The sequence below is a fragment of the Pithys albifrons genome, chromosome 1 (genome assembly GCF_047495875.1).
Source record: "Pithys albifrons albifrons isolate INPA30051 chromosome 1, PitAlb_v1, whole genome shotgun sequence".
NCBI classification, from domain to species: Eukaryota; Metazoa; Chordata; class Aves; order Passeriformes; family Thamnophilidae; genus Pithys; species Pithys albifrons.
In genome coordinates this window covers 64,307,252-64,326,080 of record NC_092458.1, presented here as the reverse complement: position 1 = coordinate 64,326,080, position 18,829 = coordinate 64,307,252, and the positions used below count along the sequence as shown (strand labels likewise).

The 18,829-nt window shown below is 40.9% G+C and overlaps 1 protein-coding gene across 2 annotated transcripts in view; it reads right to left on the bottom strand.

Moving 5' to 3' along the window:
• STARD13 (StAR related lipid transfer domain containing 13) overlaps positions 1 to 18,829 on the bottom strand; it is a 291,483-nt gene that overhangs the window by 134,612 nt on the left and 138,042 nt on the right. Inside the window, exon 1 of one of the 2 annotated variants that reach the window (XM_071552824.1) lies at positions 10,177 to 10,330. The exons of the other annotated variant lie outside the window; for it this stretch is intronic. Within the exon in view, the coding sequence (XP_071408925.1) occupies positions 10,177 to 10,300 (124 nt within the window). The 5' untranslated portion in view covers positions 10,301 to 10,330. Of the gene's footprint in view, positions 1 to 10,176; positions 10,331 to 18,829 lie in introns of those variants that run through there. 2 annotated transcript variants of the gene reach the window in all.

Here is an 18,829-nt window from a genome sequence, read left to right as displayed (position 1 = left end):
ACTGACACATAAATGACTCAGTGTTAAATAATTTACTATACTATTTTTCTGGATAAGCTGTGAAAAAGCATGTCATTCAGATCAGGATGTGTGGGACTGGGATGGGGGAAAAGAGGTGTATTTACCAGAGGAATTAGAGGCACATGGAAAAATAACCTAAATGTTGGGACAAATACTTAGGTCCTCACTCCTCTATGTAGTGAATGCAACATAAACTTAACACACGTATGCAAGACACTTTAGGGAAATATGAACTATGAACCGATAGAGGAGGTTCCTAAATCTTTAGGAACCCTTTTTTGCAATGCTAAGTGTAATTTTTTCAGTATTTTGACTGAGAGAAGTTACATTTCTAATTTTGATTTTGACTTAATCCTTTCAACATGCCCTTATGCTACCCTCTTCTTGGAACTGACAGCTACCCTGAATTTCTTCATAAATTACAGCAACAGAAGACCATATAAAAAGATATTTCAAGCTACTCTCACTCAAACTCAGGCAGATCTACATATGATATAAGGTACATTTGAACTATGCTGCTGTCCTAAAGGCAATTTTCCCTAAACTCTTTCTATAACAAATCCAATACTCCAGTTTTGTGAGGTTGTTTCTTTTTTTAAGTGCTTCTTTATTAGCTGACCTGCAAAGCTTCAGTGCCATCTGCATCATCATGGCCTGGAAAACCAGTTCTCCCCCAAAAATATGCTGCTTGGTTTATCAGAGCACCAGTACCACACATTTAGCTCAAGCAACAGAAGAAACTAATTATCCCCACATTATTTTACATCTATGACAAGTAAAATTTGCAAAGTATTTATAAATTAAAGCAAGCAATTTTGAAGTTAATGAACTTATCTTGCTGCTAAAGAAATACTTATTGTTTAAATAATTTTTTTGCTAAGCATAAATTTCAAGTCATAGTGTTTTCAAAATAGATTAGAAGTCTAATTCCTACAGCCTACAGAAACAAAATTGTTGTAAGTTCCATTGCCTCCTCTTGCACTGTACTACAGCATGTTGCTGGATCTGTAAAAATGATTTCTGGATAGAAAAACTTTTCTATATACTTACTGTTCGACAGCAACAAATAAAAAATTCAGTATCTCAATGAAATTATCTATTGAAATATGGTTCACTCTGGTGATTAGACACAGCAGAGTATGTTTTAGTTTTGATTGGCATGCTGGCTGAAAACGCTTTATTGTTTAATTGTCAGAAATTTTCTTCTACATTGCTAAGTGTACTAATTGCTGGAAGTAATTTCAGAACTCTGTGCTAGAGAATGGAGGGTTGTTTGTACATGCTCCTTCAGACTGCCCTGTCAGTGGAGAGGCCATACCTGCTCTGCATAGCTTTGAACTTCATGTGGATACCTTAGGAACCAAACATGTACTTTTTGGCGTACCTTCTTTCTTTAAGTGACCCAAATAATGTATGAGCTGTGCCACAGTCCCTCAGTCTGCAGGGGTTATGTCATTAAACTGGGGACACATGTTGCACACCTCTGTAGGTAGCACTGGCACGTGTGGAGATGACTTACTTTAGTGAGCTGAGTACAACTTGCACAAACTGTACTGTAATTGGATGTCATTAAGTTCTGCTGCAAAAGCACAGAAAATAAAGCTTCTGGGTGCCACTCCATCCTTGAGGATAGCGTATGCCTTGAATATTGCACTATCTTAATAAAACCAGTTCTTGTCTCTAATATTCTGTAGGGTGACATGTTGTGTACATGCACTAATTGATATTACTGTATGTAAATTACTGCCCTCTGCTGGAATGACAGGCAGAATATTTTACATTAAATCAATTAGTGCATGAAGTAATTAAAGTGATTTTTGAAGTTTGGTATTTTATGGAACCAAGCCATGAATTGCAATTGTTCCTAATCCCTTCTTGTAGCATAGCTACTTGCTGTACACATATCTGCATGCATGCAGCCTTTGCTTATTTGCAGTATAAGGTGTACCAGCATGGTCTGATTGTCAAAATATTTTCATTTTTGAACTGTAAACAGGATATGCAAAGGATCCTTGTGAATGCTCTAATGTCAGTCAAGGAACCTCCTACACTGTCAAATTTTTAAGCCTGCAGTAATCAAAAGAAAACATCACAAATCCTTAAATAATTGAAAGTAATATTCCCCAAACCAAATGTTCAAGAATCATAAGCATCATTTCTTTAAAATCATGAAGCTGGCTTAAAGCTGACATTTTACAAAATACATTTTTTTTCTGTCTTTTCAGACTCTGAAATTCACATTTTCTTTTTAGCTTTGCTATTCAAATCTGCTTCAGATGAAGTGAAAGCTGCATTTCTCAATGAATATTGACCCAAGGAGATGATTTTTAAAGGAGCTATGATATATAGCAGCACAGGATTTGGCCATGGTATGATAGAAAAGCAAGACAGAACATCTGTCTCTCAAGAAATGCAAGAAATACAAAATATAAGAAGAGAAATATGAGACAAACCACTGCTGTGAAATAAGGCCATGGCCTGGCAAGTATTGCACAAATCATACTATTAAGTAATCTACATTCTCAGAATCCTTAAAAATATGACAATATGGAACATTCTGAAGGTTTTTTTCATTCAAACGAAAAGCAATAACATAAAATTCAGAACTGAGACTTAATGGATTCCTGAAACTAAACACCAACCATGTCCAGCTGTAGCTGGGAATGCAGAAGACTGGGAACCCAGTCTCCAGGGCCTTCCCGAGTCCAGAAATTTCACATCTTTAGGAATTTGCTTGTCAGCCACTAACAGACTGTACTGACATTCACTAAGCAGCTAAAAGTTTATTGTGGATATACATGTTGTATATAAATGTTCTGGCATAGTTATTATTATTACTATAAATAAAGTTACTTGCATGCTGATATGGAAGAGGCCTATAGGTTTATAGTCATATGAATAAATGCAAAAACATCTAATAGGAAATAACTGAGAAGATACATTATTCAATATGTCACGACTGATATTAAGAAGTAATCTTGGGATGGAAAAACATTATCACTGCTTAATGTCAAATACGTTAAGTATTTGTATCAGTCTATATGAGCTCCTGTATATCTTTGAAAAATCCGTGTACAAATAAAGCATCTATCTAAACATATAGGAACTTAATATTGTATTATAAATACTGCTTCTGGAAAACAGCACTTTGAATTGTTTCCAATAGTATGGTCTGCAAACATCAGCAACAATTACAATACCTGCAGGGATACTCCATAAAGGCACAGTGTAGCAAACTGGCAAGGTATCAGCCTTCTTCTAGTCACATAGCAACATCTAAAAGTGGAATGAACTGAGGCCATGCATATATGCAGAGAAATAAGGAGAAATATTTGTTTACTGCAAGCTAAAAGAACCTTGGAGAAGCTCAAGGTACCACTAAGCATGAGAAAGTGAGTTGCAAAAAGGCCCAAAAATCAACCCCCCGCAAAAAACCTCTGTACTATAAAAAGGACTAACATCCTGACTTTGTTGATAAAACAGTCTATGTTCTATAGATTAGTGTGTCATTGAAATCAGTGAACAGCCAAGCTTCAGAAAGATGGAGACCTATCAAGAATTTTTTCTAAATAGCTACCAGATAGAAATTGACTGATTCAAGTGGTATCCAGTTCTATTCTCAGAATTCATTCGCCATTTTATCAGCAGAATTTTGCACTTATACTGTCAGGAAATTAAGTACTCAAAATAAAATTTCCTTTAGGAAAACAATCCCTAATATTTCTCTCTCTGATGGAAGCAGTGCTTGTTCAAATACAAAATGTAGGTATTAAGTGTAAAGCCAGAAGATGAATGTTCTTGTCACCCTAGGAATCTCCGGTACTCCTCCATGGTAACTCCAGATCTTACACGGCAAATGGCAGCAGAGCCATGGGAATGAGTATGAGAGAATTACATCTTTCTCTGAACTTTGAGACAGTGGGGAGTCCTCTATCACCCTCCCGCCTTTGCAGTTTCATGCTGATACAGAAATACTTGGCAGGTCAAGCATATTGGTATTTTTGTAATTGTATTTCTGGAATTAACTTGTTATTGCTGAGGGTCATGAGAACCTGGCAGCAGCAGAATTAACAATGGTGGTATTTTGCCACTAGTGCTCTCTTTTCAGATTCAAACCACTGGCCTTCAAGGAGTGCCTAGGGAAGGAGATGGAATTTATAGGACACTGACATAACCTATGTGCAAAGAAAAGCCTCTATATACTTTAAATAAATTAATCTAAAACCTGTCCTAACATTAATATAGAATATATAGTGGGATTAATATAACTTACAAAATCAATGACTACTTTTTTGGCTACTAATTTTCTTTAGGACTGATACAAGAGCAGAAAATTTCCTGGCATGCCTGACCAAATGAATCACTCATACGTCACTTTCTTTCTTCCCTGAAGCGCTCCATCATGAATAAAGAACGTCTTTCATAACTTTTCTCCTTGACAAAGGACAGTCTTTTCCCATTGATGAGCCTGGGTTAGGGGGGAATTTACACATATACATCTTATCAACATACATGAGAATCAGCATCTTGTATTCTCCAGTGCACTGGTGGGGACACAGAATGCAACACCTCTTCTTTACTCTAAAAACATACATGCATGATTTTACAATAAAACATAAAAGTATGCCCACCAAACTGGCCACAACAAATACCACATTTTTCACATGTACATCTCACACACTCCTTAATGAAAACTGACCTGGAAAAATTATTTTGTAAAAAATTCCCTCTTTTCATGAATGGCTTTAAGTAGATTAACCTGCCACATTTGCACATACACAAGGGTCTTAATTAAGAATAAATGTCTGTAATATAATAATAACAAGATGCAGCTGACTTAAGGTTACCCTCATACCAGGACACCTGCCTTTTCTCAAGGGTTCTCAGAGGACCTGTGAGCCTGGTACATGTGTTTCCTTTGGGCTCTCCTAACAGTGATCTCACACCAAAATAGACTTCAGCTTTGCAGAGTACAAACTTCAAAAGCAAGTTCTTAATTGCTGCATTTTCAATGAAAACTAAAAAGTGTGAGGAACCAATAGATTTGATGCTTCTTTAATAAGGCTCTAGAAACATAGCTGCTTTTGCCTCCATAGAGGGGCTGCAGAAAACTGTGCTAAAATTCATATAGTTCTGGTTGAAACCACTACTTTATTAAGACACACTTTTCACTTCTGTATTCCACAAGACCAACATATCAGCTGGTGCCAGGGAGCACCATGTTGCCAGAGATGCAATTACAAGCTTAGACACCCAAAAAAACCACAATAATCCACAAACCAACCACAAATTATTTTTGAGAGGAGCAGGTTCATTGCCTTGGCATGTTTGCCAAATGCTGAGTGTGGCAGTTACTTTTTGCTGGACAAATTATTCTCTATTTTCTACCCTACTACTCTGTTTTCTATCCTACTTCAAATAATGTTCAGTTTCTTCTCTGACATAAGTGCATTTCAGTCATTTTAGAAAAGACATTTGTAGCTGCCAATCAGTGTAGATGGTCCTCCTGAAAAGTTAAGGATAAGTGAGAGTAGGACTTCTAAAACTTTCCTTTAAGAACTTAATTTTGGCTTCATTAGACTAAAATTTTCTTTTACTCATGAGCCTACCTTGTGCTCCTGTTTCAATTTTTGAAGCTTCAGGTAATCCATTTATAAGAAAAAAATTAGTCAATTGTATGTTGTCCTACTGTACATTTTCATGCTGCTTGATTTGAGACACTAGTGCTTCATCCTTTGGAACAAAAATCTGTAATCTCACGGTGAAGGTTCAGGAGTCACTGTAGCACCAGTGCCTGAAAAATCTGTCCTAACTTGGTCAAGATAAAAAATTCTGAAATGTCAGTCTGAGTAAACCACTGGAGAGTTGGTGGAAAACTTGATCCCAAATTGCATTTACTCAGAGCATGGCCAAGCCAAAAAAAAGAGTGGGGGCACCTGAAATCGTTCCCCAAAACTACCCCAGGCAGTTGCTTCTGAAGAGCTCTGCAGTTAAGTAGGAGCTGGGACAGTGCTCAAGGGTATCCTGTCTGGTACTACTGTCACAGCAGGCAGTAGAGAGATGTCAGGCAAGAGATAAGAGGAATTGTACTAGAAGAGCTAGAGGAAATCAAGTAGGGATTTAATCTGTTCAAGAACACAGAGCATACAAAGTGTTGTGGGACATGTAGCTTAGGTGAGAAGAGATTTGTCAAAATGACTGTAGGTGTATCTGTGCCATAGACACAGCAGAGGCAGCCATACAGAGCAAAAATCCTGCTAACAATCTGTGCAGATGGCCAAACCGCAGCTAAAAGCTAAACCTAGGAAATTAGAGACAAAGCTTTCTATTATTACAAGAATGTTAGGGTCATGAAATTAAGTTTTAAAACTTCAGTAAGTCAAAGTCACCAGCTTATTCTAAGTTAACTCTCTTCCTAGTGGGCACTAGGACAAATTCATAACTTCATCTGCACATACAGTTTCCAAGGATCCCATCTGATGATGGACAGTGGTCTGGTCATACCAACTAAGCCAGCAGCTGCAGGACTTAATGCTGAAGCTCTTGTGAGGTGGGAGACAGAATACAGGAAAAAAAAAAAATCAGGTTTCTGAGACTATACCAAGTAAACAGTGCCCCTGCAGTTTTATTCTTCTGTTTTCCAGCAGTCACGGGAAACGAAATCTGACCAGACCATCAGAAACTGCAAGATATTCATTTCCGGGGTGCAGTACAGTTAGAACCCAAGTGCTGATTTGCGCAAATGTTGTGCAACAGGAACCGCTGAGATCCATAATTTGAATATTAGTTGATATTCCTGAGTTCAGTCTCATTATGCCTCTGGTTTCTATCTGTAAAACAGGAACAATGTAACCATACAGCTTCTAGGAATACAACTAAAACATTAATGGTATGACCTGCTCCTATGTACCATGCTCATGAGCACTTGAGGGAATTTGTAAGTCTGTGCTCAGTCCAGGATTTGGGAAAGTTGTAGTATAGCAGGTTCTAGATGAACAGATTCAGCAATGGGGATCATTGCTTTGTACAGTGAATGAGGCTGAAAAATTCCGTGCAAAAAAAAGGGTGAGGTGATCATGTCAATCATAAGAGTTCTACCCTGTGCAGAAGTTGCACACTGTCTCAACAGGCTTCCTTACCTGTGGTTTTTCCTGACTTCAAAGCACCAAATTCCAAAACTAAACTTGCATTTTATTTTATTTTAACTGAAAGAATGCCAGATAGAGGGTGGCACTTTCCCCCTACAAATGTAACAACTACAAATTGTTGTGTTTCATTGTAACAGGTGATCGTGATTTGAGCAGGGATCTCAGAATCAACTTTAGGTCGCCACTTTTGGAGAGTCTGCTGAATATCTAAGTCAAATTTCTTAAACAATAATTTTCAGTAATGGCATAGTTGTTCAGGATTACATTAAACCAACAGTATTTTATATAAGTTTTCAGGCAAATGGGTCCCCATAGGGAGTTAAATTCTGGTACATTTCCCATTCAGCTTGTGAATTCCAATTTAAACCATAAGCATAGGGAAAACACAGAAAGTGTAAAATACCTCTGCAAAAATTATGAAAAGCACAAAACCCCCTAAGGGCGCCATTTTTTTGGCACTGTAGAGGGTACACTCATTGTTTAAAAAACAAATCCCAGGCAGTGAATCAGAAAGAGTGCCGAAGAGCTGCTGGGCACCATAGATCTGTCCCGAAAAAGAGACAGTACAGAGCAGCCCTGTCGCCAGGAACCAGGCTGCTCATCACCTCTGTTGTAAAGGGTCAGGGAGAGAGGGAAGGAGCACACTGTAGCAGTCTTTTTATGCACAGCCTACTTTCCACAGCAACCCAGCAATGCTGTCTGCCTCTTTGAGAACTGCTGAGCCAAAGCTGAGCTCTCTCCTTGCTCTAGCCAAGGTTCAGCTCCTTTCTCTAGCTCACACACCCACTGCCCAACAGTGTACTGCTGCCCTCTGTTCCAGCACATGGACAGGGGAGAAACTCTTCCTCAGGAGCACCGGGAAAAGCCATGAGTAATCTGTCCTGCTCTGAGCTGGAGACTAGACTAGAGACTTCCCAGCATCTCATCCAACCTGAACAAATATATAATTTTTTATGAATTATGCTGTCTTGTGCTTACTTTCTTTACAGGTATATGTTGGGCAACTGGTGTCTGGATCCTTAACAAATATATAAAAAAGTAAAGCAGACCAAAAGAGTAACCCTGTAAGTGCCTGCAAAGCAGTCATCACAGCAATTCTTTGATTATGAGTCTTTATGTGGCTTGATGGTTGGAATATGACAGCATGCTTATGGTTAAAACTGCATTTTGTTTAGGTCATTGCTCTTGAACACCAGTTACCAGTTACACTGCTTCTCCAACTGTCAGTCAGGGCTGAACTATAATGTCAACTTTGAGGAAAAAGAGGTAACTGACACAACTGTCTACCTGACTGGGATCGATCTATTGCGATGGAGAAGCAGCTCCTCTGGCAATCAGCAAAGAATGACAAATTTAGTTCAGCTTAAATTACCTGTCTTCTCATTAACAAAAGCTAGAAGAATAGGTCTAGGAATATAGACTGCTGCTACATATGTCAGAGGAACAAATAAATATAAAAACAAGGACAAAAATGCCAGAGACAGAAAAGCATCAGAACATCTCAGGAATTAACAGATGATATTTGTACACATTTTGTTATGATATCAGATAATTAATTTAATTAAAGGGCATGTGTATCAGTGTCTTACCAGTATATTATAAATAGCACTTAAATTATGGCAGTGCATAAACCCAGGACATTAGTATTCTCTCCACCATAAATAAAAACTTTTGGCTCCATCAATTTTAATACCCAAGAAGTTGGCTACAGTTTCATGGCAGCCTTCCCAGGTCCTTTGCTCAATCAAGAAATAGTTGTCTTTCACCGAAAAAGAAAAAAAAACAAACAGCCAACAATATTCTTGCTGAATGTCTGCTGGCATCTGCTATCCATATAGGAATAAACAAATTAAATGTAAAGACAGTTTAGTATTTTGGGTAACATGACAAAATATGACAAAATTAGCTGTTCAATAATTCATTATTGAAGCTACCCAGTTTAGATGCATTTTTCAAAAAAAATACCACACAATTTTTATCTCTTTCTTTATGTACATAAGAACTAATGTGCTATAGACACAGTCTGAAGACCTATATCATTTACCTCTGTATTACACAATACCATGTCACAGTGCCCTAGGCAAAGTCAATAAACTCCCAACAATGCGGTAGGATGTGGCAGAGGAATCCATTTTTACAAATTAGGCTTCATTACACATTATTCTGCTCATAAATCTTGATGTACTGTTTTCCAGTATAATAACTCTACCTTGCACTTGTCATGTACCCTCGAGATCTTCTAATTCACAAATTATTTTACAAAAACAAATTAGCTGCATGTTTGTGTACATAAAGCGACGGTGCTACTGCAATAGCATAGCTCTAAATGTGACCCCACCTACTGGAGCACCTGCCCTGCTCTGTGTCCCGGTCCCCACGTGGGCATGGTAAGACTGCAGGAGGCCAGTTTCCCAGAGCAGTTAGGTGTCCTAAAACTACACAAGTGTCTGAAATTAAACAGATCATTTTGCTTTAGGAGTTGTGGTACTCCTCACATGCAAACACTAGGACGAACCAATACGGACTTTTAAGTGACTTAGAAAATTGATGAGAGTAGCAGATGAGCCTGGTTCCCGGAGTCAAAGTCAACCCCTTGGACTTCGGAGATGCTCAGACGGTGCCTCCGACGTGAGGCGATCTCCAGGTTTCGCCTCGAGCCCGACTGTGTCGCCATCGCCGCTCTGCCCGCCCGCACTCGGGCAGGTGCTGCCTGCACGGGGCCGGAGGCCCGACCTGCCTGCACCGCGGCTCTTGCCTGCATCCCGGCCCGCCAGCCGCATCCGTGCCGGTCGCCGGGGCGGTGCCGGGGCGCTGCCGGGGCGCTCCCGTCCCGCCCGGGACGAAGCCCCCGGGTCTCCGCGCCCCGGCGGCGGTGGTGGCGTTGGTGCGCCCCAGACGCCCCCTCGGAACGGGAGCCCCCCGCGCCGCTGGAGCCGAGACGCCCCCCGAGGTGTCCGCTCGGGCGGCCGCGGGCAGGTAGCGGCAGCCGCGACGCGGCGGGACTCACCTGCGAGCCGCCGCTCCCGGACATTCCTCCACAGCAAGTCCCAGGCTTTGGCGGTGGAGTCCCGCAGCTGCTCGCTCAGCGACCTCCGGAGCTGCGCCTTTGCCGGGCGGCGCTGGCTGCTCATCCTCGGCGGCTCCGCATGCCGCCCCGGGCAGCCCCGCTCAGCGCCACGGCCGCTCTCCTCGCCGGGGACGGCCACACGGGGCCGCGGGGCAGCCCCGCCGCGCCGCAGCCGCGTCACCGCCGCCCCGGGCGGGCGGCCCCTTCACCTGAGCGCCGCCCGCCCCGGCCCCCGGGGCAGCGCTGTCGCCGCCAGCCTTCCCCAGCGCCCCGTCCCGCGCCCGACCCTCGCCGCCCTCCGCCCTCCTCTCCTCTCCTCCCCCTCTCGCGCCTCGGCCCCCGCGGGGCGGGGATGTTGCCGCGGGGTCCGGCCCTGCTCCTGACCTGGCCGGGACCCCGCGCCCCTCGGACTCAGGCGCCCCTCGGGCTCAGGCACCCCCGGTGTCCCGGGACGCTGCACGCCTCGCGGCCCCGCATCTAAATCCCGTGACGCCGCTTGTGCCCGTCGCCCTCATTTGGGAACTGTCCGGCCAAGCCCCCGCGGCCGCCCTGATGTCCTCGCCACCTCCGTGCTCCCTGGACAGCGACCGGGGGCCGCCCGTCGCCACCCAAGCCTCGACCCTCAGCGAAGGGCTGGCGTCCGCTGCTCCAGGGAAGGTCACCAGCCACGAGGTGACAGAAAACCTGGCTGGCAACGGGCCGCCTTTTTCGCGGGAGGCTTTAGTAGGTGTTTCGCCCATGCTGCGACTTTTGTGGAAAGAAAATTGTAGGTTTTTTTCAGAGGTCTCTGTTTCTCAACTCTGCCCAAGATCAAGACATAGTACTCGCAACACAGCCTCTCCAGTTTCTTTCCCATTTTCTCTGCATTCCACCCACTTCCCGCCACCTCCCTCCCCCTGCATCAACCCTTCCACCCACCTGCATCACCTCCTCTAACAAGTTCTTACACTCCTAAAAGGCTTCAAAACTAAACCCCGGCAGCCACTTTTTGCACACATTTACAGACTAAAAGGAATTCTGATTCCCCCATCCCTAGACTAGCAAGAAAGTGTCCTTATCCCATTTAGGAAACCATTTTGTGTCTACTTCCCCTATGATCCGGGAAATACTGTTATAACAGTGGCCCCTTCCCTATCCTGGATGTTTCCCAACATGACTAGCAGCAGAGAGTCTGATAGCTCAGAAAGGCAACTGGGGCTTCATTTAATCCAGTCACAGTTTTGTACTGCTTACTCTTTAAGAAGAGTATTAGTGATGTGTGAAGAAGACATTGATGTTCCTGCAAGTGAGTACCCTAGATTGAACCAGTTGAATGCCCTGGTAAAACAGTCTTGTTAAACAGTATCAATATTGCTATCTTGTTTAAATTAAAACCGTAAGTGCAATGTCAGCAATACCCACAGAAGCTAAAAGCAAACAAACAGATGTATTCCATATTACCACTCAATTTTAATAATGCCTTCTGCTTACTCAGCGATGAGAATTTGTTTTCCATTGTACAGCTCTTAAAAGGTTCATCTCAAAAGGTTAATCTTGACCTAGTCTAGCTGATATAGTGGAGACGACGTGCCTGCCCAGAACTTGTGGCAATGTTGTATGTCATTCCTTCTCCTGCAATTCTAGCTACAGCGTCTTGCAAAGGACTGGACATGAGAAAAGGGATACTTTCCAGGGACAGATGCATTCAAGATCTGGAAGGGGGACAGCATAATTATGTAAATACTCCCACATCCCATGACCCAGAGCAAACACCTGCTGATGTTAATGGGAGAAGAGAGGATTACGGTTCCTACAATCAGCTCCTCTGCCCAGTAAATCTGCCTCTGACCTTGGCCTCCCTTTATTTAATCCCTTACCAACACAGCCATTACCAGTACATAAGACCTGCCATGCCTGTTTTCTGCCACAGGATTTACCAACTAGGAACCAGGTAGAAATGAGAAATTAATTTCTGATATTGTAGTCAGCTGGCCTAGAAAGATGAGCAGTGACACACAGTCTAGAGGTGAAATAATTCAATCAGTTTTGAAGGTTTTGTATCTTACTGCTGTGTCACTACCCACTAACACCAGCTTGTGTCAGCCAGTACTGCAACCTTCAACAGGGCTCTTCTGGCAGCCACACTTGTATGCACCATCTTTCCATGCCCAGCCTGTCTGGAAAATAGATCTCCTTTTTTTTCAGTGGCTTGTCATGATGGCGAGAATGTAGCAACAAAAGATATTATCTTCCCTTCTATATAATTTTTGGAGATGTTACCTTATCAAAAATATCCCTAGACTTCCAAGTTTACTGAAAGCAGCTAATTAGCAATGAGATACTGGCAACTGCTAATACCATGTTATCTCCCCACAGGTTAGTAAGATTAACTCCAGTGATATGGCTGCATTTCATAATCAGCAATAGAACCGAACTGGCAAGCCTCAGCCAAACTCTGTGGCACGTGCTGACAAAAATCCTACTAAGTTTCAGGTACTTTATTGCGGAAAACTAAGTCCAGAGGCAAGATCAGATACTGTACTTTTCTCCCCAAAGAAAACAGTGCTATTGAGTAATGAGAACACATCTCATGCAGCCACTGGCCCATTCCTATTTTATGCCTTTAATCACAGTCAGCTGTTCAGAAGCAGAATTACCATCATGAGTACTTTTGATGTATTACACCTAGTAGCAGCAGTTACAGTAAGAGCTATTCTACACAATCTGCTTGAGGAAGGGTATGTGTTAGGGATCATTCATAGGCCAAAGAAGTTTCATTTCCTTTTGGGATGTTAGAAAGCCTGAGAAAATGGTGATAGTCTGGGCTCTTACACATTTTTCATATGTTGGTTAAGTGTGTAAGCAGCCAGCTGATCAGTGCTCTTGCTTATAGCTTGAAACATTGTGACATTCTAAACAAGATGGATATAATTTCTAGGAGAAAGAAAAGGAAGGCACATTTTCCACAGAAACAGCAGTTTGCCTGCTTGATACTAGTCTTGTCAAAATGGTTCTTTTCAGAGTAATTGCAATGAAACCACTGTAGAACAGAAAGGAGGAAACTTCCAGTTGCCTTGAAAGAAGCTGATCTATTATATCTGCCTTTGCTCATTGAGAACAGAATATTGTCAGGAATGAAAGTGGTATCCTCCTTAAAATCTTGTAAGCTGTAAAATGTTGGGGGAAAGTCTAAACTAATTACACCCATGCTCTGATGTCATTGTGGAACAGAAGTCTGATGTTCTAATTATATATTTAGCAATTTATAGTTCCTTCCAATCACCATGGTAATTAAGCACCAAGTTAATTGTTACTAAATAATATTCTGGCCTCTAATTAGCAGTGTGTTTTTAATTTGTTGGATATTCCATTATGCAGCCTGATCTAGTACTAATAAAGTAACTGTAAAACCCTGAATGCGCCTGGTAAGAAGAGAATCAGGACTACGTAAAGAGAAACATAAGTACATCTTGGTTTGCCATTTGTAAACTACTGAAAGACTATGATAAAAGTGCAGTTTCTTTCCTTTCTGTGTTCTTGTTAATTATCATGAGCCAGGATTTTTTGTTAGTTTAATCACTTCATGGTATTTTTCTACTTGTAGAAGAACAAAACAGGATGTGTCTTGCAGAGGAAAATGTGGGAAGAGTGCATTCTAGGTTACTGTGCGCTGTTTAGAGGAGAGAAGCTTCTTACACTCGTGCCTCTTAAAAAGCAGTAATAAAGCAGAAGAGGAAATAACAGGGTCTACAGGATCAACAGTGCAGTCTGATGTGAATTTTATAATTAATCTAATTCTTCAGGAACTGACTGTAATGAAGCTTCTTGAAGTTACTGTACTCAGAATGCTGTTGCTGTGCTGCTGTGGCTTCAAATAGTAGCTCAGACAGTCTATATATAAATACATCAAATAATATTTATAGCTTTGACAATGATCTTTATCTCTTTGGGTCTCCTAGAGCTCTGGAATTTGTGTTCTAGCCCAGGCTAAATGGCCTGAGTGAGATGTTGTAAGTTTGGGTTACCACTGGATGGGAAGAAAAGATTTGAGGTTTTCCATTGCTTGTTTTCCTAATAGCAGACTGCAGTGGATTTCATACTAATTCTGTGGTTGAAATTATATGAAAAGCACCCAGGGCATATGAATAGGTGTCCTCTTAGACATCTAAGTAAACAAACAAATATTTTGGATAGAGAAAAATAAGAATCATTGTCAAGGAGAAAAAAAATGTTCTAGCTTGTGCCCTGGCACTCTATCCCTGCTTGTTATTTACATATGCACATTATCGTCATTTTAAGGTAGCTTTCATAAGGATCAGTTATAAAGTACTTTTAATCTTGCCTGGTTTATCAAGAGATTGGCACCTATCATTCATCCTTCTCAATTTCAGCTTTCTGAAGTTCTGGGAAAGGATCACTCCACACTTTGCAAACAGCATAGCACTGCTGGCTTTCATTAGCTGGGGCCAAATTCTTTCACTTTTGTTCACAGTGATTAATGCTGAAATAAATGGAACTTCTTGCAGTATTCACTGTGAAAAGGCTCTAAGTATGCTCAGATACAGACCACAGTAACAAAGTATCTGCTGTTTGACTGTGCTCCCTCTCCCTTGCTAAAATGAGCATGGAAGGGATGAAGGGGAATTAAGCTTTTCTTCTGTTCATACAGAGGATAGTACTTTATCATTATTATTAATAACAAACTGTATCCTCAAAGTGCTTAGAACCAGAAACTGGATGGAGCAGAAGTACAATCTTTGCCCTCAGGAAATTACAAACTAAATATAAAACAAGACACCGGTGGAGAGAAGACCTAATTGGAGTAGGAAGGGTGGAGTATGAGAGAACAATAAAACAATACTGGCCAGTGCAGTAACTACTGGTCCTAGCACACCAGAATTAGTTTTTGGAGGCACTGATTCAAAGCAAATTAGCAAGAGGGCTTCCAAAGAGGTTCATGTGTTATCTTTGATATTCAGAGGACCAACTTCTAAACATGAGGGGCACTTTTAACAAAAGCATGCAAATATGTATTCAAAAATGTAATGAGTAGACAACAAAAGCTGTATTTGGATTTGGGATTTGGGATGCAATTAAGTAGACCAGATTGTGTCTATTAAGGCAAAGGAAGTAAGAACAAAGGTAAAATGACAAACATGAGATGAAAGTTTTCCTAGAGCAACCACAATTTTTCACCTGGAAACATCCTTCTGACAAACCACATTTTTTCTTACAGAATAAAAAATTAGAGAAACCATCATTTTTACTGGAAAATAACTGCTATTTTCCTGGGTTAACACAGCAAAATTTTCATATTTTGGCTAACTTTAGACTTGGACTTTTCTCTCCATTCTGGCTATATGCAGGTCCTGCAGATTATTTTTAATAACCCCTCTACTTCTCCAATCTTGTGTCCTTAACTCAAACTAAATTGTCACAGGAGTTTATGGAGTCCAGGTGAAGGTCCTGTGTGACAGGTAAGAGATTATTATGTGAAAATGGTGAAGAACTGGACAGGGAGGCAACTCTGCACAAAGGACTGTTGGATAGATTATCTTCTGAGTAAACTGAGCACTTCTACAGAACAATAGACAACAAAGCTGACACTTAAACTGAAATTCTGAAGAATTGCAGCCATAAAAGCCCTTGCACATTTCTTGGATAGCAGAGAAGAACAGACAAAACAAACCAAGTGCCAATAAACTTTCACTTCCTTTCCTAAGATGCTCTGTGGACATCTTTAAAACATTATGTTGCAGATATGAAATCTTGTGCAGGGCCAAGCCAGTCAATGTAGAAATAGCCAATTCTTCAATGATTAAGCAACTGGGAAAATGGAATACATTTTATATGTGTAGATGTAGTGGTTTTTTACTGGAGCAGATCTTGAAATTTTGAGGTGATTAATGCCCTTGAATAAGTGAGCAGTTATGTTGAAACATGAAATTTCTCAGCACAGACTATTGCCCCTGTTCTCCTCATTCCAGCTTCTGGGGTTTGATTTCCCCTCTCCTTTTTGGTTCCTTGACAAAAATATATTGCTCTAAACTACAGGTTTCTTTGCTCTCAAAGTGCTCATTTCCTTAATATTGTATTGGGACCTTGTCTAAACCATCTTTTTTTTTTTCCTAAACTTCCAACTGTTATTACCATCACAGTAGAAATAATTGGAACATTTGTGTAAAAAAGCCTTGCAGCAGTCAACGATAATTTAGCACACACCGTAGATGGATATTGGTTCAGAGACATGGGAGCTTTTCCCTTTTTGTTTATAACTCTCCTGAATTACACAGGAAAACATGATCAGTCTTGACAGCAGGTTCTAACAACAATGCAAAGGAATTATTCCCCAAACCAATTTCCTTACAGGAGTACAAACTTTTTTCAGATACAGAAATACTTCTGTGCACACATGCTTTTCGAGTAACCAGACTACTGACTGATTGGGTGCATATTGCCAAGTAATGATATATTGCAACCTATGGATTTTTACAGAGCTTCTTTCATCACTGGCCACACAGTTACTATTTTAACTCATTTCACAGATTTTAAATACATATATTTGATAGAATTAAAAAGCACTAGTACTCAGGTTTTTGAACAGGAAATAGAGGATGTTGTGGCCAGACGCAGCAGGGGATAGAATTCCAGGTAGGCAGGTTATAATAACCAGAATCAAAAGCTGGCTGAGGCCGAAGCTAACCCCTATTAACCTAAAAAATTCTACAGAATCTTGAATCACTGAAGCTGATTTTAAATTTCTTCTGGATTCCAAAATAAAGAAGGGCTAATCGCCTGTCCACAGTATTGTCTGAGTCTCATTTGAAGTGAAGGCTGGTGAGTATTTGATTGTAAGCATCATTTCCCACAGCTCCATTGGGAAGGTTTCCCAGCAGGCTCAGAGCCTGCCTAAGCCCACTCCATCACCCAGCTCTGGCATTACAGAACTCTCTTTTCCAGCAAGCTAAGTGGTACGGCCATTCCTGTGAGTATAAAGGAGCTTAAGCTTAGGAAGAATGCTTGTTTCATGACATTTAACATATCTGGGTATTCCCACTGAGAAGCAGGATATTCATGCTGTGAAGAAGGGGCTGGACTAGGTGGATCTGCAGCTCTTTCTATCCAAAAATGTCCCTGTTCCTGTGAGAACATTTTGGTAGTGTCAGGCAGCACCTGTATTCCATTAACTCCAAAAGCATTTCAGTGTTTACAGTAACCAGGAAATGTCGATGTCTGTGTTATATTAACAAGTCAGCAGCAACAACTGCAGTTTCAGTTTTTAGAGCTATGTAGAGAATGGTGTGCTGTGAATCGCTGAAAGTTTTACTTTTTTTGGTTGAAACAGGAAGATTCCTGTAGTACTGCCCTTGAAACCATTACAGAAAGCTTTGGGGAAAAATGTTGTCAAACAAAGTCCAGTATTGCTTCAGTAATGGTTTTATATAATCAGGTAGGCAAAAGCACACCTGTGAATTGCAAGTCTAAAAAATAACTGTGACAACCAAATTTATGGCTTCTTCACCTCAGTTTTGTTTGCTTACAGTCTTCCTGCCTGTTGCATGTAAGTGGTTTTGCATAAAGACATGATTTCATTCAAGATTTAGTATCTTGGAAACAAAGCTATTTTATATTTTTCTATTTTTGTGTGTACTATGCTACCTGTATGCTCAGAGAGGTAAGCCATAAGGTGTAACTACACAGTAGGCAGCAGACTTTATATGAGCACTGATGTGTGGTTGCAGAATTATAGTCTATGTAAAAGAATGCAATTGTGAAAAATTAAAGCATAACTTGTTGTGGTCTTTCAAATAGACTCTAGTTTCTTCATGCATGAGACAAAAAATCTATGCTATGTACTCATTTCCTTTTCACATAACTGAATCTTAATAGTGACATTAAATTACTATTACATAAGTAGTAAGATGAAAGACCATGGGAGAGAGCTAGAAAATATAAAGATACTTTTCTTCTCTCTTTTTTATTGAAAGTAGTGCCTGGTGAAACAAATGTATTCCTAAGAAAGGCAATAGTAGGGAGTGCTCTGTAGCTGGCCAAGTGTACCAAAGGCAGAGAGAACTTGAGAAAATGTTCCCCATCACCTGCTGCTGTGTAGATTGATGTGACTACAATGATGACAGAGACCATAGCCACAGCTGGCTATTGATGGTGTCACCACACTCTTGCCAGAAAGAACCATCTTTTTTATTTATTATTACTTGAAAAGTTGATTCCAGAAAGAATGGAGCAGGCTTCACCTGTCCCTCATATTCACTTGAAGCAGTGTATTCTAGCCAGCCTGATTCACCTCTTATTAATAGACACTTTTTTGGGAGTCCACCAAGACATCTCTCCTTGACTTCAATTAAGTGCCATGCAAATGAAGGAGATATACCTTCAGGACTTCCAGAAGGCAAGAAAAAGTTGTTACTTTGCTTGTATGTGTTGCTGGTTCCAAAGTTCCTTTTCAGCATTGCAGTGATTTCTATTGAAATTAGTTCCTATGGATGGTGTTGGAAAACCTTTACAGTGCCACGGGTACAGATGTTGCTCATCTTGTTTACTTACACTACTGTCAAGTAGACTTACTTCAACAGCTTTTTGTCACTTTGGGCTG